Source organism: Thermobia domestica, chromosome 12, assembly GCF_964235325.1.
Source record: "Thermobia domestica chromosome 12, izTheDome1.hap1.1, whole genome shotgun sequence".
In the NCBI taxonomy this organism is placed as follows: Eukaryota; Metazoa; Arthropoda; class Insecta; order Zygentoma; family Lepismatidae; genus Thermobia; species Thermobia domestica.
In genome coordinates, this window is record NC_137465.1 from 176,852,470 (window position 1) to 176,873,998 (window position 21,529).

General features: G+C 34.5%; 2 protein-coding genes across 2 annotated transcripts in view; one reads left to right on the forward strand and one right to left on the reverse strand.

The window, feature by feature from the left end:
• Positions 1-3,964: 3,964 nt before the first annotated feature.
• On the reverse strand, positions 3,965-20,249 carry Trc8 (TRC8 ring finger protein). Its single transcript, XM_081734426.1, has 2 exons — positions 19,738-20,249; positions 3,965-6,968 (listed from the first exon to the last, which is right to left on the reverse strand). The coding sequence occupies exons 1-2, from the start codon at positions 20,006-20,008 to the stop codon at positions 5,179-5,181; spliced, it is 2,061 nt and encodes a 686-aa protein (XP_081590552.1). The 5' UTR covers positions 20,009-20,249; the 3' UTR covers positions 3,965-5,178.
• The window catches only part of LOC145666852 (UDP-GalNAc:beta-1,3-N-acetylgalactosaminyltransferase 2-like), a 143,431-nt gene continuing 132,856 nt past the window's right edge, over positions 10,955-21,529 (forward strand). The window contains exon 1 of the mRNA XM_081734430.1: positions 10,955-11,044. The gene's annotated coding sequence lies outside the window, so the exon portion shown is untranslated. The remainder of the gene's footprint in view (positions 11,045-21,529) is intronic.

Genomic DNA, 21,529 nt, shown 5'->3' on the forward strand with positions numbered 1-21,529 from the left:
AAAAAGGATCTCGACTTTTATACGTTAGGGTTCGGATCTTGCCCATTCATGCTATCTTTTTATTTTATGCTTGGTTCTGCCATTCGAGGGAAACAATTTTGGAGAACTGTAGAAAACTTTATTCCCATGTGTCGTCAAATGCTAACATCAAAGAAGTTAATGTTAAAGTAATGGCTTTTATTAGCGTTAACTTTAAGAGGAAAAGGTTTTTGTTGTTCTTTAGTCAGTAATAACTCGATTAGTTTGACAGCTTTCGTAGCCTGAGCCAGATTTCACATTTCTTTGTAGTTTTCTTCCCTACATCTTTTATTTGGTCCGTATGTTATTTCAATTGCGGCTTTCCTCTGGGTATTTTTTACTTGTGTAACCGTATGTTGGTTGGTAGGCAAACTAAACAATAAGTAAATAAATGTAAAGAAGTAGAGCTAATTAAGCACGATTTTGACCTATAACGGGCTGAACGCTCGGGCACAACAACTAGTATTAACTAACATAAAGATCATTCCTTTTATCCTGAGATTTGAAAATTCTATCAATAACTTCTATTCGTTGCTACACTGGTAAGATATGAGCTTCACAGAAAGGCAGGAAGCTACCTAGATGTTGCGAGTTTAGCAACGGAGATGTCGAAGATGTCAGCGAACATTGCAACAGTATCAAGGAATTTTACACCCCGGGATACAAGATAAGCTCTATTACATTAAGTTACTACTTAGATTAATTTAAGTGATACTCGGATATACTTATCCATCGAAACAGCGTAAACACCTTCCAAACCTTTGGCACAACATTCACCAGTAAAAGCAAAACTTGCAGAACAGGTGAAACTCCGGAACGCTACCAACAATAGCTTCTTTCCAAATCTACGTAAGTTTCATCTTAACATAGAGATTCGTCCCTTCGTATTCGTATGCATTGTTTTCTTCTGCTAACCGGTTTACGCAACATATATATATATATATATATATATATATATATATATATATATATATATATATTTTTTTTTTTTTTTTTTTTTTTTTTCTGGAGCAATACGCTTTAAAATTGGTTGATTATGAGTTCTAACATGTTGACCTCTGTAATGTCTATTACAATATTAGCTCATACGGACATCGTCTTGGTACAGTAAGCGGGCCATGGTTGATGCTGGTGATGATGATTGCTTGTTTTTCAAATCTACAAAAATTGGGCTAGTGAATGAGTACTTACCTACTGGTAGCTATCACAATAGCTTCCTCTACCATTGTGTCAATCAATAGAAGCCATCTCCTTCAGCCAGTTCCAGAAATCTTAAAAAGGGATTTTTCAAGTCGTAAAATATTATGAAACAAAAACTAGAAGCACATTGAAAAATTTATAAATAGTAGTGTTGTTACCTTCAATTTGTCATAATACAGAATATAACATCATTCCGCTATACTAATAAATGTGCGTCATACGAGTGAAAGCCATTCAAAAGTAGGTCATAATTCTAACATTCTTCGTTACAATTTAGAAAGGCGAATTTTATGAAATTATATATCAATCTAAAGTGTGTTGATTAGGATGCCTATGGGAATACAATAATATTAATGATCTAGTAAGCTATATATATATATATATGATACGATCTATGAAGTATTCGATACGTGTGCCCCTGGTAGAAAAAACTCTGCCTCAAAATTACCGTGCTGGTTCACTAAGGACATAATAAATTGAAGACCAAGGCAAGTTATCATAGAAAATCTTAACTAAAAACTAGTAATAGTACCTCCTATTACATGAAATTTGCTCGTTTGAGAAGAGAGGTTAAAAATGACATGAAATTAGCCCATGAAACATTCTTACGTAATTCTGAAAATATTACCACTAAGAATTCAAATGAATTGTGGATTTCTATTACAAAAAGGAAGAGATATTTACCGTCGAAAGCATTAAGTTTCAGGGTCATAATCTCTGTAGTAATGAAGAAATAGCTAATGCTTTCGCGAAGTATTTTAGAACAGTGTTCGTTTCCTCTTCAGAAACGATAGTTAAGCGTAACATAAATCTGGGAAAGAATAAGTATGGTAACATAGGATCACTAAATATTTGCCAAATAGACTTGAAAGAAATAGAAACGGCTATTAAGAACCTTAGGTCCAAAACGGCATTTGGTTCTAATGGACTTTCCTCCTACATTGTGAAGGGTTGTGCTGATATATTTAAATATCCCCTATTAATTGCATTCAATTTAGCACTAAGAACAAACACTTTCCCAGACAAATGGAAACAGCTTTAATTTGCCCAATTCCAAAATCCAACCATAGTCAAGATCTTACCAACTTTCGACCCATAGAATTATTACCTGCTTTTGCCAAAGTACTTGAGCATATCTTGTATCGGCGAATCTTTATAATCATGGCAAACCGGTTACCTGTTAAATGGCATGGCTTTATTCCACAAACATCCACAGTAATGAATCTTGCAATTATTACAGATTTTATAACGAATTCATTAGATGTAGGTAGCCAACTCGATGTGATTGACTTTGAAAAGGCTTTTGAAAAAATTAATCACAACATATTACCAGAAAAATTAAAGTTCTTTCACTTTTCTCCGCCATTGAGTAAATTATTCTCGTCATACCTATCTAATCGTAGACAATCCGTTCTTTTTAATGCATATATTGCTACCTCAGGAGTTCCTCACGGTTCAAGCTTAGGACCATGGTTATTTCTCTTGTTTATTAATGACTTACCTGACTGCATTCCTGACCATAAAAAGTTACTATATGCAGATGATCTAAAAATGAATGCTTAAATCAATTCTCTGAACGACAATATAAAAGTGCAGCAAAGTCTAGATCATATAGTAACTGGTGTTGTTCTAATCAACTTGGGAGTCAATGCAAGCAAGTGCAAAGTGTTATCGTTCACTAGAGCAAATCACTTCTTCACTTTGATTATGCAATTAATAAATATGTATTAAATAGACATTATTTAGTTCAGGTTCTTCGTGTTCGTTTGATGCTAAGTTAACGTTTGACAGTCATACTGCAAATATAACAAGTGAAGCATAGAACAGGAAAAGAATTTAAGAACTCTTCAACATTACGGAAGTTGTACAATGCATATGTTCGTTCAAAGTTAGAGTATGCGTCTACTATTTGGAATCAGTCTCAAAAAATCGTAAGCAATTAGGAAGAGTACTGGCAAAATTTTTGAAATTTCTAACCTACAAAGAAACTCACATTTATCCCACTTACGACAGCTATAAAGCCATCCTTGAGAACTTTCGTCTTCCTATACTAGAATAAAGACGTAATATGGTTGATTTATTATTCATTCAGAAAGTAACTTAAAATATTTTGAACTGTCCTGACTTAGTTTCTTCATTGAATTTTCATGTTCTTTCATTACAAACACGTAAAAACACTGGCCTCTATTACTGTTAAAAAAAAAAAAAAAAATTATATTGATGAAATCACCAATCTGGAGAACAGCCGCTTTATATATAGAATGTAAGTAAATAACAATGAGCTGGATATATGTGACATATCGCCTAAGAAATCATTTACTATTTTACTATCTCTCCTCTTTACAACGAGAAGTTGCATTTGACTTAATTTAGTCAGCTTCGTGTCAAAGTGCTAAGTAAGGTGTAATAAAGAATTTCTGAAACTCTCTTGTACGTAAATAGGAAATCGAAATTAATTTGTTTACTATAAACGTATAAATATAAGAATATTAAATAAATAAAATAAGTTGAAAAAGTCAAACAGAACAAAATGAAAGTAAATATGAGAATATAATGCATACTTTCTCTCTTAGAGGTAATTCAATAATTCATTCTCTTTATATATTTATCTCCTCCACTGTTGTGACCACGATCTATTTTTTTTTTTTTTTAATACACAAGTACATACATTCAATGACAACTGAAAATGAAACCAATGAGATAGCAGGAACTTCCTTAACGCTTAATAATAATATTACTACAAAACTTTTAAAGTTTATCACCATTTAATTCACAGTCAGATGAAACAAAACAAAACAAAACGAAAAAAAAAAGCTATCACATTTACAAAAGAATGTTCAACAATTTGACGTTTATAATATGCATTTTCAGTTCAATACATATTTTTTAACTTTCCAAATAAAAAAATAAGTCTCTTCTTCCTTATACTTTCGATGTCTTCTCCATTATTCTTTCATTATGCACAAATACCCTTTGTTTTCCTTTTTTTTTTTAAAAAAAAAAAGAAGCCATACAAAACAATAAAAATATACGAATAAAAAAAATAAGCGTACATAAAATGCGATCATAGGTTCGGCATATTGCTAATTACAATATGAGACTCAAATTTATATAAAAAAAAATACATTGCTTGGGACAATTGACATAAAGAATACCTAATAATAAAATGTTTATGTCGACATTTTGTCATGGCGACGAACTAACTGTAAATATTCTATATCAAACTTCAATTATTTAAAAGAAAGTACAGAAAAAATACTTCTTCCACTCGTAAGGAAGCCTTCTGTAGTTCACACAGTTGTTAAGCACGCGAAATAAATTAATTTTCATTCCGTTTAAGTAGAAACACCAATTATTTAATTTGCATAGCCGGGATAATGCAGTTCCTTCAAAGAAAAAAAAAAAGTGCATATTACATTGTTATCGTGGAACAAACCACTAACGAACAGTACCAGTACATTAATTTACGTAACTTCATTTCATATACTAAACGTTAAGACAATTCTCAAAGGGAGGGGGAGGGACACGCCAAATACTGCAAATGATAAGGAAAAAAAAAAAACTTGTGTCCTTTCACATTGATATCAAGCTCTGAAGCGAAAAAATCGCTCACACACACGCACCACACGCATCTACATACCACACAGTACATTCAGAAGAAAAAAATAGCACATACTCATATATCTATATGTATTTATAGATATATCAATGGAATTTAGTCCACAACCACATAACTCGTGATGATGTTAATGATTCTTCTCCAACTTTGTTTCTGCCACATTAAGTGTCACGAGGCAGTACAAAAGCTTCAACTTGCCGTATCTTGTTGGTTCCGTCACGATGGGTAAAGTGATCAAACTTTTATTTCACTTAAGTCAGAAACACAGCATTTCTACAATGAGGTACTTTTTTTTAAGTATTAATAGTTATTATTTATATTTATTAACACTCTATCATGTTTCACCTTCCTACGTCTTCGACTGCTGGTAGATCATTGTTTGGGTGTTCCAATACTGCACTGTCTACTGCAGCTGCGCCATTTTCTTCCACTCTCTGCTCATCTGAGGACCCTTCGTTTTCTTTCTGATCCAACTCCACTTTATACAAAATCTCGTGACATAACGGACACCGATCTTGAACATATAACCATTTCCTTAAACATACACCATGGAAAAAATGATTACAACGAGTGATTTTCGCATTTTGCATATCCTGATAACAAATCGCGCACACGTCATCCAACTCTTGCAACTGCTGGGGACTAGCTTCTGGGAGCGAATTAATTTTATTAACTGCTGTGCGTCGCTTCATGAATACACTCCATCCAGCTTTGGCTTCACACCATATGTTGAAATACGCATGGATACACATCATCACAGCTCGAATGGCACCACCAGACTCAAATATCAAAATCCATGCACCATTGAAGAAGAGAAAGATACCGAAGCAAAACTCCACAGTGTTACCGAATGCGCGAATATAATACACATAATCATCCAATTTTTCCCAGAAGGTGCTACGATAAGCATCAATGAGGAACAATGAATATATCATTAATGACACTAAAACTTTTACAATAACTTCAATACTAAATGCTGATACAGCTAGGAGCCACGTACTCATGGTATGATGAGACCACAAATAAAGTAATAACGAGACTGGGAACAATATGAGAAATGCACACACAGACAAAGCCCTCACGTGTCGTGGAAGTGATGGATTATGTGATGCACTAAGGGACATCAATAAAGGATTGACAATATTATGGATAAAATGTAATAAGGCTGTGAACAGCAGACAAAAGTTACGACACAAACGAACAAACCTTTTTTCAGGATCTAGTCCCGTTAAACCTGTCTGCAAAGCCAAAATGTAAAACAATATGGCTGATACCGTACCAATACTTTTATCATCATCATCATCTGTTAGCAGAATCCATTGAAAGAAACATCCAACATAATGACAAATATAAGATACGATACTTGTCATCCCTAAAACGGCTGTTAGTGTTTCGCATCCGCTTATGAGAAGGTTCTTGATTATTTCACCTAGCATGGCTAATTTAACACTCCACATATTTTCTCCACTGATTTCAGTTCCAAATCGATCAACTAGAAGTATTCCAGCATGCTCTGCAACTCTTAGTAGCCAAAACGTCCTTAACACACACGGAACATTTAGGCGAATCCATTCAGTCTCCACTAAAGCACTCAGTCCAAAATTACTAACAAAATTTCGTGCATATTGGTAGCCATTGTAAATAGTATGAACAACTTTCAGTGCACTTGTCCACAAAACAAATTTTACTAAAGCCAGAGGTAACAATGCTGAGAAGACAGGGGCATGATGCAACATGGAGGCCGGCAGCGGTAACAAAGCCAACAATGACGGTGCCATGAAACTTATGGGTAGTAGTTTTTGTATTACAGAACTCCTTGGACCAAGATGAACGTACATGAAAACGAAAGCTAAGGTGCACTGAATAACATAGTTTTGGATAACTGCAAATCCGCACCCGTTAGTGTCCAATAATCGAGTCATATTTAAAGACAATATGTCTTCCAGTATACTATTTTGCGTGATCACAGATCCCGTTTCTGAGGAATTCGCAAATATTGAAATGATTGTTCTCATTGTGCTTACATTAGTCCAGTACGACACAAACACTATTCCTACTGATATAAGATACATATAGACAATAACAAGATGTTTTGTACATAACATGAAGACACACATTGCTGTTAGGCAACCTGCAAAGAAAAGAAATACATAATATTAGAATACATTTAATACGACAAATTCAATACATTTAAAAAAAAAAAAAAGTTACATCACAAGACATACAAGGCCAGTCAAAACTCTCCCGGAATGTTGTTGTAGGTTTGGCATTTATGATGTAATTACAATTAATCTTGTATAGTACAGTCCTTAGTTGTCTACCTACGTAATTATGAATTTGAACAGGTGTGAACAGGTCATAACAGTCAGTGTACGAGAAGTGTGTAATGATTAGTTGGCGCAATGTCGCAGTTCGAGCAAAGCTCAAACATCAAGTACATGTGCAAATTGGAGAAATTGTTTCAGAGACTTTGATAGCCTTAAAACAGTTTAAGGAAAACAATGCTAAGTAAACAGTTTAAGGAAATATTGGCCTCAAAGGTACCCGTTTCGCCACCGTAGAAGACATCAAAATCAAACGTAACGGCTGAACTTCGGAAGATACGAAAAGAGGACTTTCGTCGTTGTTTCCAGCAATAGCAGGGGCAGTGAAGCAAGTATGTGTGTTTCGAAAATACCTATTTTAAAGGCCATTAAGAAAACGTGTACTTATATTGTAGCAGTAAAGAGCTGAAACAACATTCCGGGAATGTTTTGACTGTCCTGATATGCTTTTATTTTCACTAAGTTATTTTTGTTAGTTTATTTGGACAGTCAATCTTGCAATCTAATTGCACGCACTTAACTAGGGCTCTGAAATTTTCTACAGGTCAGTAAATTCGATGACTATTTACATTCATCCTTGGGTTTTATAGAATCCGATTTAACGGATTTCAGAACCAACAAAATCTGGAGCAGGTAATTTAGTTTCAAAGTCCTGATCTTAAACTAAAAATGCTGAATTTACTTTATTATAATTATAATTGCAGCATACCATGTCTTTTACACTGTCAGACTAGGTAATGTGCTTGATTAAAAGTGCAATATTATATTGTTCCTATTTCTTCGTCGTGTAATTTAGATATTAGCTACTTCAGACTTAATGTCGGATGTAAGATATCAGCAAAATCGGACCGCTTTTCAGTCCTTTTAGAATATTAAAACTGGGGATGAGTGTACAATTATTTTCATATAATTTTCGCTGAAGCTCACCGTTTTATTGTAAAATTATATATATGCTTTTATTAAATGCACTTACAAAGTTATCTTTTTTCTTAATTTTGGGTGTGGTAAAATGAGACTAAGACGAAAAGCAAATGAGTGCGATATTTAATGTTAAGAAAAGTAGCGTTTCTTAGTCCTCAATCTTAAGATCAGCGCCGAATGCTTGTAGTTTTAGTCCCACTTCTTTATCTCATTGGTTCTGCAATAATATATACTAGCGTATTTTTAAAAATTATTTTTAAGTGGGGGCCACTTTTATTAATCAGAATGTTTTACAGATCATCCCTCTTGTCCTTTCGAAAGTAAATTTTATTCGCACCAAAATTCTCCTCTCTAGTGCTTTTTATAAAAGGTATTCTGGATCACTGAAGGAGAATTTGCTCTGGCACTAACTCGTGGTGTTACAATAAAAATCTCTTTATGAAGAGTTTGAAGTGCAACATTTCACTACCTACCTAGTCCTATATATATTCAAATTCTGCAATTTGATATTGTGTATTCTTGGGTTCTTATAGCAATAACGGAAGGATTATTAGAAGTGTTGATATTCTAGTTTCAAGTCTTTTTTTTTTTTTTTTTTTTTTTTTAATGTAAATTCCAACAATATTTCCTAACATTTATTTATTTATGAAATGATATCTGGAACATTCTGTGATTATGTACCCTACGACAGTGGTTCCCAATCGGTGTGTCGCTAAATTTTAGAATTTAAAAATCATGTAACATTTAATAGTTAGTTAAAATTATTTTTTGAGACAGATTGTCTCCAGCGGTAGCAACAAAGCTCAGTACTACTCGGAGTTTATTACTTCATAGAAACTTATAGTCTTGCACTATTAAATTTTCATATTATTATTAATAAGAAATCAAATAAGTGTGATGCGATGTAATGGGTGTTTAGTAAAATGTGTCATCAGTCGAAAAGGTTAGGAACCACTGCCGCCCTAGGCTAAAAGAAGGTGGATCAAACATACTAGTGAATGATAATGAAGTAACTGAAGGAGTGTGGAGGAAAACGAAAAAAAGAGCTCACAGACAAAATGTTATGAACTCATATGAACAAGTATCAAGTCTGAAAACAGGAGACAAGGCGGAAGTTTTCCAGAAACATCGGAAGTGTGTTACAAACCACTTCTTGATTCGTAATAGTTGCAAGTGTTAGTACATCGTTGCAAGCTTTAACGTTAACAGGCCAACATTGTAAACCTAGGTAAACTACTGTTATCTTTATTTTCTTTTTATACATAATAACCAATAATATAACTCTCTGAATAATAAAACTAGTATCCAAATTACACGGAATAATTCTTGTTAAAGTGTAAAACAATTTACAAAAGTCTATTTTTCCATATCCTTCTAAAGTATTGATTTTGTGTTTCTGTCCAAATATGTATTCTGTGAGTCCAGAAATCGTGTTTTCATATTTACAGTACAATATCTAATATATTGTAAGGATCCCCACATCACGATAAAAGCACATGTTAAAACAACACGTGTTATTGATTATAAACAAAGTAGCAGACGAGAAGTCAACACGGAAGACACCGAGGGAAGCCGAAAGAAGACGGACCTCACGAAGAGCTCCGAATAGGACAAATAAAAGTAAAACCACAGAAGGACTTGGTATCAGTCGACCAACTGATCAACTAACCATCACCTGATCTAAGGTCGCATTGGACTAGGAGTACACCCTTCCTAAACCCTATGTCGCACTGGACTCAACTTCAACTGGAACTTTGCGAGGCTGCCGTGAGCGGAAGGAGCACTCGGCAAAACATCGGTATCCCCCTTCATCTGGTCATTAAGGAAAAGACATTACTTATTCTTTGTAAATCAAATACATTGTACTTAGCAGTTTTTGTAGTAAATTAGTGAAGGGGAAAAAAGACTAGCCCGGACCGTTATTTTGTCTCTACCTATAAAATCACTGCGATATAAAAGCTCACTTGAACTTACCAAAGCATCCACCAAATGGCAATCTTAAGACGCAGACGTTTCAGCAATAAATGTTTTGCTTTCAAACGTCTACGCCTTAGGATTGCACCCTGGATGCTTTGGGTGGAGTTTAAGTAAGCTTTATTATTTGATATGCATCCTTTTAGTTCAATAAGTAATATCTAATTAATTATTTGGGTTTAAGTTTTACATTCTTTATACTATAATATATGAATGTACTATATTTCAATAAAGAAAATCACAATATATGGTGGAATTGAGTATGTGATTTCTAATTATGAAAAATTATACCATCTTCTAACCTCAATGCATGTTATGGATTCAATGCGTTTTAAATAACTTATCATAATAAGGCTTATACGAAAATTGTTGTTATACACTAATTCACTCGTATCTAAATACAAACAGTACGCAGTGCTGAGCAAAGAATAAATGTTCTATATAAAGTGTATTACTTATAATAGCGTAAGAAATTATCCAGCTGTTTAAGCGACTAATTTATGGATTAGTAGTTCATGTGTTCAAAGTTATTTTTTGGCTAAAGTGCTCCCAAAATAATCGTAAAACTAGATGGAAGCTCGAGTGTGGAGACCACAAACATATTTTAAATTGTAATGAAACTATGAAATGAGTGAAAAAAAAAAAAGTTAGCTCATTCTTCAAGAAGAAATATATTAAAAAGGAATTTTTAACATTGGTTTCTAATGATAAAATGTATGTGTACTTAAGTTAGATAACAAAAGAATTTTGGGATAAACAGTCACACTTATTGTGGACTAATGAGGTTCTCCGGCAGTCACGTAGCGTAAGAAGTAATTAAGTGAACAAACAAGGCTGTTACGGAGAACCTCAGGCTTTGGCTGACGAAACTAATACAATATAAAAAGGTAAGGGAGAGGTCCAAAGGAGCATCTCGGAACAACCAACGGATCTCTCAGCAACCAACCAAGATCTGCAATAACATGGGTGGTATACCAGCATACTTAATGTAAGTTGTATTTTTCATTTTCATAACTTGCTGTCATTCATATAAGGCTCTAAGCTGGACGAATGGTCTCCTGCGAGAGAACATAATCTAAATTTGTAATTGCAACCTCTAAATTCATGTAAAATAAAGTCTTGCTTGTTGAAAAAGGAAATTATTAATCTGTTAATTGTCATCTGACAGGCAAGAGATCACTAACTACCGTATTATTTTAACAATATGGTTCCTTAAACTTTCAAATATGAATTTTCAACTTTTCTTTTTTCTTCGTTAGGCGCTTCTTGTGCATGTATTTCTAGTTTCCATCCCCTGTTAACTTGAAGTTAAACTGCAAGCGTTGTCTCATATAGCCTCGTGCCGGAAAATAATTTGAACGGGAAACACAGAGAAAATTCTCCTTTCTTATTATTCGGCTAGATTTCCGTGTCATACATAAAGTTACATTTTCCATTATCCCACTGTCATCAGAATATTTACGCTCCATAAGACATTGAGGAATTTAAGGTTTGTAGGAAAGATAAAAAATGGACAATATAAAATGGACGGAGACAATAACAAACGAAGATGTTTTCAAACGGATAGGATACAAAAGGACGCTTTTAACCACCATCCTTCGTATGAAGCCCAACTACATTGGACACATCTTGTGAGGAAATTGCCTTCTTTATAACACAGAGTTGAGCTGATTTTCAGTTTAGTATTTGTTTCAGTAGCGAGGCTATATGAGACGTGGACCTATAGCTAGGCGCACGAGTTTTTAGCACTAAGTATTTGGAAATTCCGCGTTTCGTTTTTCATATTTCGCGTTTTGTCGCATTTTCCAAATTTTGTAGCTCTTGTGGAAAAAAATCCCTGCCATTTTTACAATTGTTAATTTTATTCATAGATCACTATAAAAATAAACCACTAATTACCTAAAAACAAAATATACTAAATATTTCACTCGACAATGTCAGTTTCATTTATAGAAAATTATACTTTTTCAAAACAAACTGAGGAAGAATCAGTAACTAAACTTACTAGGAGTAGGAAAGTTTCGTTGTCTTCTGAAAACACATAAGCACAAGTTGCATTTAAGCATTAAATATAAGCATATTACATATTTCCACATTTTCCTCCATTATTGTACGAAAAAATTGGCATTGCTTGTTAGAAATCACACATATGTAAGTGCATTTATAACAAACTTCAAACAATCATCACTTCGGAATTCCCCATCCAGCTGCGATGGTGATAGCCAACGGGCATCATGTTCCCTATAGTCGTGTCTTAATCACCCAAAATGCACAGTTCATGCCACGTTCTACCGTTCCATCAGCGGAAAACTAGCGTTTTTAAAGTAATGAAAACGTATTTTTAAAATTTCGCGTTATATTGCGCAACGGAAACCAATGAAAATACACACAGAACATCATAAAACGTCAAGAAACTGAAAATTACTTAATTCTGACGCATTTCGTTTTATCGCACATTGCGAAAAACTCGTGCCTCTACCTATAGCTTAACACTGGATATGAAACACATGAACTCCGGCCGAGAATCGAACATGGATCTTCCAAAGGCTCCACTAGCGTCATAGATGGAAAGAAGGAAGGAAAGCTTAGAGTTGGAAAAAGAATAACACATCTGATCGATGATTTGAAAAATAGAAGAAAATATTGGGAGTCAAAGGACGAAGTTGAAGACCGAGAAATGTGGAAGAAACATTTCCCGATTCTAACGTACGGAGAAAAATATCCTACTAGTCCCAAGACGTGCCGATAGGAAAAAAAAAGAAAAAACAAACTTATGTGCATTATTAAAATGAGTGATCCTCCCTCTCACTATAAAAGTATATCTCTAATCTTCGAAATGAATCGAATCTTTGAATTTTACGTCCCACGATTATGCCGACTAGGCTAAAGGAGACGATGATGATGAGAAATGAAGGCAATGGTGGAATGAAGAAAGTGGGAGGTTAGTGCAGAGATAGAACAAAAAACCTTCAAAGTTGATCCTTAGGGGTCGAAATGTGCAAGATCTCAACTTTCCACAACAGCTCTGACTCCCAAAACCGCAAGTAGGTTCATATGTTGCAACCGGTTCAAGACGTTGCAAAAATAATCGAAAAATATCTTCTTTCTGATACCCCTGTCGAATTTTATGGAGTTATACATGTACATGTACCAAGTTTTAGCCCCGGATGCCAATTTTTACTTATGATTTTGCTTAATTTCGACGAGGCAACCGTGGTGTGAGTTGCCGAAGAAGGCAACGAATTCACACAAGTTTGGAGGGGTTGAACCGTAAACAAACATGAGTTCAGCAACCATTCTCTTTCAACACAAATAAACAGCTGTTGTGACGCCCTCTTTGACCCAGACTCATTTGATGCAAAATATTTTAACGCGCAGGACTGTCTGGAGTAGGGCTCTTTTGACCCAGGCCGAGCTAACGCGGGATTGTTTCAAACCTGGCCCTTTTGACGGGAGGACTTTCGATTAGGGTCCTTATGACTCGAGCTCATCATCTCTCGCCTTCTAACATGGAATCCATCAAATGTTATGACTCTTATTGGAGAAATATGTCACAAACTATGCATATTAAGATAGAAATGTGGACATCAGAATAAGTTTCGAAAGGCTTTAAACAGAGAGAGGAAAATATTTTTTATCAAAAATCAGTACTTAATAAAAGCTTCCTCTAAAATTTCGACATCCATTTTTCGTCTATAATATCTAGACAATTTATTACTTATTATCAGGGTCGTTAATGGTAACAGTACAGAAAGGCGTAAATGGGTTTCACTGGATTCCCTGAAAAATGGCTGCTGGCGCGGAACCGAAACTTTTTTTTATGATAAAAATTATTCTGGCTCTCGAACCAAAAACCAATACCTCTGAGACTATAGGAACCGATTATCTTACAAAAATGGATTTCTGTTCCAGAACCGAAACTCATTTTTCTGAGAATACTGATTTCAGTTCTGGAATCAGAACCCCCTTCCTCAGAAAAATGTATTTCGGTTCTGGACCCGAAACCAATTTTTGTGAGAAAATCAGTTACGGTTCTAGAACCGAAGCACAGTAGAACTTATTTACACCTACAGTTTTTTTTTTTTTTTTTTTTTTTTTTTTCGTTAACAACCTTAACATTTATTGAAATACACCGAATGCAACTCCAATAATAAAACACCATTTTCAAAAGTAGTAAGATTCAAATTTTTGAAGAAAAAAAAGGATAGGCCTATGTGCAGTAGGTAGGTCCAGTATCTTCAGGCCGAATAACGCGAAACCGAATAACGTGAAATTTCTGTCATTTGTGAGGAATTTCATTGGCATTATCTCAGAAAGTGTTTGTTAAGAATTCCTCGGTGGATATTCACTTCATGGGCACTTTACCCGTTTGCGTGTAAACACTACATCGGGAAATATACTACAAAAATTAGTACAAAAGTATAAACCAACATGGGCTAGGTGGCCACTAAAAAGCACGAATGCTATCTAACAGAGTCAGAGTAGGAGCGCAGCAGTGAAGCCCGAGCGATAGTGAACGAGATCGCCCGTAGGCAGTAAACGCGTCAGCGATGGTGCGTATGCGCGTACACGAGGATGTTACTAAAATCACTAGCTTAGGTACCTTCTCTATCGACAACTTTGTATATTCGAAAAAAGTATCTTTCACTGCCGACATTTGCCAATGACATTTCACATCATCAAAACGGTGTTGAAAACATAACTGTTCCTCCATTTCTTATATGCAATGTCCTCCTATATTTGCCACACTTTTTGTTTAATTTCAATGGTCCGTGCCGCTCCATGTAATGTAAAAACTCTTTTTCTTCACAATACAGGTTGTTATAACACACAATCAAAATATCACATCAGTCACTTGCAACTACCATCTTTGAATGCTGGGAATTAATTCCCCCATTACACCATAACGTCTGACGTCAGCATGCCTCCACACCACATAATACTAACCAGTGTAAACTCATTACAAGTTACTTACGAGGAATAGAATAAGTGAGTGTATATGAAACTATTTAGATGGTATTTTCCACGGCCAGTGCATTTCTGCACAGTGTACAGAATCTGTTTTTATGGTTACAAGTGGAGCGTTACTAGTATGAAACCACGACAAGTCCTACTGAAACTCGTTTCATCGCCAAAATCCATTTTCTTCAACTACCCTCGCTTGCGCGCATTCCACTATCGCTGACGCGCCTGCTCCTTTCGGACGCACCCTCACGCGGGCCCACCAGCTTCTCCCTACCCTGACCCGGATAGATAGTATTTGTGCTATTTAGAGGCAATCTAGTACGGATTCGTTTGTGTTTTTTGCACTGTAGTATTTATGCTACACTTTCGAAAACTGCATATATACACAAATCGTAAAACAATTGTTATTTTTCAACAATTACTTTTGGTGGATCCTTTGATTTTATCCATGCCAAATGAAATATTTGGGTTTACTCGAGCAGACGGTTCTATCGAAAACAATACTTATAGGTAAAATAGAATGTAAAAGAAGTAGAGTGTGAATAGACTGAAATAGTGATGTCCTTTCCGTTACCATAGTGATCGCCATGTTTTTTTCTATACAAACGCGTGAAGCGAATGGTGTAGGTATTTTAAAGTCTAGTAGAAACAAGGACAACGGATGTAAATTTATTTAAAATTATAAAATGTTTTAACGACTAAATAATGTTGGTGGGAAAGGGTTCAGATTTAGAATATGGAAATGCGTTTAGGAAACTACGAATAAAGTCAAGAAAATTCATAAAGAATGACTAATACCTAAGAAACTTATTTCTAAAGCGCCACACTAAGCGATAAGGTAGAAATCAAATAATTAATGTAAACCTCATTATCATGTAATCCACCTTAAGAAGCAATTATACAGAATAGAAACTCCTTAACGTGCAGAGTGACAAATTGTCGGCAGTAGGAAAACTGTAAACATATACAATTTTTAGAAAGAAAGAAAAAAAAAAAACTTTTAGAACAATGTTAATTCTATTGGGATATTTGCTTTTCTTATGTACGCTCTTGATAATGGAAGTGCACAACATTAATATCTACAATATTACAAAAGAAAGGAGAATAAAGCAAGCCTCTGGAATTTTTCTGTACAGACCATCAGTGGATAAAGGTCAATCTTTTCTTATATTCCCTATCAACTTCTTTCTTAAACATTTAGAAACAGTAAAATAAGAAAACACCCAACTATGAATCATTCAGCATATATTCTAAACAACTGTTAATCATTAATCCTGTTCACGTATGCAATGTTATGAAACTTATATTAATGAATCATAAATTTTCCAGAATTATTTAAGGTTAATATTTGATTATAAACAAGATAAGTACATTTCTTTTCTCTCTGCCTTTTTTGTATCTCTGTTTTTTAGTTTCATTGATTGGAAATATTATTAAAACAAAACAAAAAAAAAAAAAAAAAAAAAATCATACAGTCTAATGTTTGCCATTCCGAAATATTTCATTACTGTTTTCGCTTGGCACTTAGGGCCTTGGTATTTAGGCTACTTGTTGTTTAGAAAATAAAATGGTGATCACCATAGCAACGAAAAGGATGTAACGTCACACTATTTCAGTCTATATAAATAATTTTTGTCATAATATCATATTGAAGTTCATTTTGAATGGTAGTGAATGTATCCTAACTGTAAGTATTTACTGAAGCGGAAGAATACGAGAATAACGAAGAAAGTGAAAATAAAATGCGGGAATGTTCTGTTTGTGTTAGTAATGGACGTTTGTGATGGATATAATGCAAACCAGGGTGGAAAAAAATCAAGATCTTTTAAAAAATCATTTTTGTTGAATTTTTTGATTTAAATCTTTTTTTTTTTTTTTTTTTATTTATTTATACAAATCTTTCTCCTCGTATAATACAAGTCGCGAACAGAAGAAAAAACATTAGGAATTAGTGTTGAATGTTAATTATGCCATTTAAGTGAAAGTATTGGGGCTTAATTTTGAATTAATCACCAATCGTTAACCTATTTCAATCCCAAACAATGTTTCGTAAGAGTTAAGGAAAAAAACGTATAGCAACGTTTATCAACATGACACTTTTCTATTCACGAAAGTTACTGATATTTGGCAGGGGCATATTAATAAAAAAATAAATAAATAAAAATAAAAAAAACTAGCTAGCGGCACGAAATACATATAAACTACATAAATTTCGCCTAAATTTAACTAACTCTATTTCCTATGGAACCCGGAGGTTCAATGCCGTGTTCACGAAAACTCTCCACTGACTTCTTAGCTAACTGGATCCAGTTTCTACTTTGTATTCCTATTTCTGCGAGATACATCTTAATATTGTCCTCCCATCTGCACCTAGGTCTTTCTAATGGTCGTTTTCCGATTGGTCTTCCAGTTAAGACTTTGAAAGTGTTCCTACTTTCTTCCATTCTGGCTACATGACCTGCTCACCTGAGTCGTGTCCTAGACTCGATGACCCTAAGAATGTGTGGTAAACCGTATAAATTATGTAGTTCCTCGTTATGAAGTTTTCGCCATTCCCGTTTCCTTGGGTCCGAATATTCGTCTCAGGATCTTGTTCTCAAATACTTTCAGTCTATACTCTTCCCTCATAGTAAGCGACATGTTTCACAACCATACAGAACAACAGGCATGATTATCGTTTTATGTATTTTAAGCTTCAAATACCTCGACAGAATTCGCGACAACAAGAGATTTTGAACTGAATAATAACACGAATTTCCTGTTTTTAGTCGACATCTAATTTCTTCGTTAATATCGTTTTCGTCTGTTAATACTGATCCTAGATATTTGAAAACATCCACTTTATTATTCGCAAAAGTATTATTCGACATTTTAACGCATCCAAAATTTGCCGTACTACGATCCCCAATGAACTTCTACGTATTTAGTACATAAATTTCGCCTAGAGTTTTAAAATCTGATTTTTTTTTTTTTTTTTTTGGTTGGTTTCGGAGAAGGGATCGGGGCCCCTCTAAACACACCCCTATCATCTGGAAACAACCAAATAGACATGATCACAAAAGAAGTTTTGTTTTAAATGTCGACGATGATTTCCCCGGTGGAATAGTTAACGATTTAAGAACTCTCTGTTACGAAGAGAAGAAAGGAGGATTCACAAGTTACCCGTTCAAAGCGGGATTTTCCCTAATCATTCCTCTGCATGATACTCGTTTTCACACTGTGCTTACATACATTTGAGTCTCATTGTATTATGACTATTATCTTTCATAATCGAAATAACAGAACAGAAACGGAATTTTACTTATTTTCATTTTAAATTAATTTATTTCGGAATTTGATTTAAATCAACGTTTTTTATTTAAAAAAAAATCAAGTGATTTAAATTTTGATTAAAATCGTGACTTAAATCAAACTGATTTAAATCAATCCAGCCTGATGCAAACATACGATTTTATTACAAAGAACTGTGTGATAAAGAGCGTCATATTATAAAGTTTTGCAGCGTCAAGGTATGTTGAAACCTAAAATAAACTGTGCGAAGTGTGGGAAAGAAGTAAAAATTCAAGAGACGAATCTCTCCTCGCACCGATCCATTTGTACCCGGGAAAACAGTGAAATCATTTTGAAGGTACGAATTATTACGATTATTTAAGTGGTTTTGAAGGTGAAAATTATTGCGGATATTTTATGTATTTTTCCAGTATCCTCGTTTATGCGTACGCCCCTGTCGCCGATACGCCTGCTACCTACGGAAGCACCCCCTCCTCGAGCGCCCCTGCCCTAACTCGGTTAGATAGCATTCGTGTTTTTCAATAGCCACTTAGCACAAGTTGGTTCGTGGTTTATGCACTAGTTCCTCATTTAGTGCATGTTCTGCAAAAAGAAACCTTAAAATGAAATAAATGTGTGAAAATTCGGAAGAACCGTCTGCTCGAATCATGACAGATATTTTTGTCTACCAGTGGAAACCTTTACGGGAATAATAAGAAGGAAATTAGTGAAAGAATTATAATTTTTCAGCAATTCTTGCTAATGGTATGCCAAAAGTAAACATGTATGGAAATGAACGTTATGAATAACATAAATAATGTAAGTGACAATATAATTTACTATTGTGTAACCTTCCAAAAGAGAGGCACTGAACTTAGCATACACACTCCACCAATTTACATAAATTTTTCTAATACTGTACAACTTCGAATAACGTCCGGTAATAGTTAAGAACAGCTACTTCTCATCTCCCGTGCACGAGAATACATCTTACTGTTGCACTACCTAAACACCCTAAGTACAAGGGCAAGAACTCAGTCTATTACCTGCTTTTTAACATCCTAGATAGTCAATGAATAATTCCTGAAAGTATGGCGTTTCTCGTCCTTCCCTAAATGGGAAGTACGGCTCCTTAACTATAACCACAAGTTTTTCAACACACTAGGAATATTTATGCAAAACATATACTTATATTCGAAATATGATGGCCACCATAATGCTAAACTACCACAAGTTTTATTACAAGTTACCTACCATATGTGCATGTACTAATATTAACATAGGAATAATGTTAATTGCACAACTACTATAAGAAAACATTAGTTGTTATATTATATCTTCGATATTCTTAGGAATAACACACAAACATCAATAACCCGTCTACGTTTGCAAATATTTACATGTGGTTGGACTTGAAAACACACCATCAAAACAAACTTGTCTTACCGAAACAAGAGAGAAGAAATTTGACCACAGTTAAAACAAATGCCTTGAAGAACTGTGGGTCATATAACGCTGCAACATCTGGGATTTCTTCTTCACCACTTAATTCTTCTCCTAAATTAGTCCCATTTTTACCACCTTCATAACGTAAAATTTCCAAATTATCTTCTTGGGGAAGCCCTAAACCCATTCTTAGCAACTCATCCATGATGAACAGAGGGGGAACACGTAAAATTATGTCTATTAAATTCAAAACTTTTGTTCGAAGCGACATTAGGACTGATAATTTAGTAACAACGCAAAATAAATTTCATATACAAATCAAACCCCAAAACACTTTCTTATATACCCTTTTTTCGTCAAACTTCCGACCCAGAAATCACATAATTCGCGAATGCAACGGAACCGGAAGTACTATGCTGTCAAAGTCAATACTTTTCTTCACAGTATTAGGTTAACATCACCTTAATTATAAAATTAACAAAGTAGAATTTGTGATTTTAGAAATTAACAATTCGTCACCGATTAAATACAAAACACTATCTAGTATATTATTACGCAATAATATTTATATAACATAATTTGTAGAGTCATTTTTCACAGAAAACAAACTATGGAATCGGGTGATATGATTCAGAGAATTTATGATTCAGGTATGTATGACTCGGGCAGAAGAGAAATGAGTAGCTTGAACAGCATCGTTGACTTATCACGCTAGGAGTACATTGCGTAACAGTTTGCGTGAACGCAACGAAAAATTTGGTGGGGATAATATACAGCCTATTGTACAGTCTTCAATGATTACAGAAGTTTGCGGGGTTTGGTCTTCACAACCTGGGCTTTCAGTTTTGTAAATATGAATAAACGTGGGATTCAGAAAGATGTTCCAAACACAGAGATTTAGCACATATGCATAATATTCCGAAGTATAACAACAATTACTAATATATATATTTTATATTGTACAGATGTCTTTTCGCGATATGCATATTCTGTTCCATTATGCATATCTGGATCCATCATTCTGTTGCATATTCTGAACAAAACTATTCAATACCTCAAATTTAAACGTTCAAAGGAGTATTATTCGAAACCAACACAAACAAGAGTCTCGAACAGTCTTGAAACAATTTTTACACGATCATAGAGGTATTGAATCAAGTTTTAAACACTAGTTGATAGGTGGCAACCAAAAACAAGTGACTGAAATTATGAAAACAAATGTAAGCGAAACTGCGAACTGAATTAGTTCAGACCTGCATATGGATAGCTATAATATTAGCATATCTTTCCTAACTTTCTGCATCCCGGGTTCGATCCTGGCTCTCTCCAAGTGAACTTCGTGGTGGACAAACACCGTGTGCGTGGGTTTCCTCGGGATTCTCCCGTTTCCTCCCACTTTCTTCATTCCACCATTTAATTCATTTTTCATCATCACCGTCTTTTTCGTGGGACGTAAAACTCAAAGAGTTCATTTCATTTCCTAATTTTCTGCAGACAGTGGAATTTAATAGATTACCGGTATATTAAATCATTTAGAAAACAGGTCAGTTGATTTTGTAACAACCCTCTTCGAATTTTCACTAAGTATTTTGCTCCTTTTACATTAAATGCAGTTAGGTTAGCGTAAATTAAAAGAGAAGTGCTGCTTAGATATAAAATCGTTCCCTCTATTGAGCTTTTTAAAAATCTGATTCTTCAAATAGCGTACTGATGGCAGAATCACATTCAAAACGAAAAACGAACTGTTTCCCAAAACTGTATCACGAAATAATGACTGCCTTTTTATCTTATT

Excerpts from the sequence above, each read along its gene's own strand:
- Trc8 (XM_081734426.1), bottom strand. The coding sequence starts at position 20,008 with ATGTCGCTTCGAACAAAAGTTTTGAATTTAATAGACATAATTTTACGT. Across the intron at positions 6,969-19,737 it reads ATTTCTTCTCTCTTGTTTCG|GTTGCCTAACAGCAATGTGT; the intron begins GTAAGACAAGTT and ends TTTTCTTTGCAG.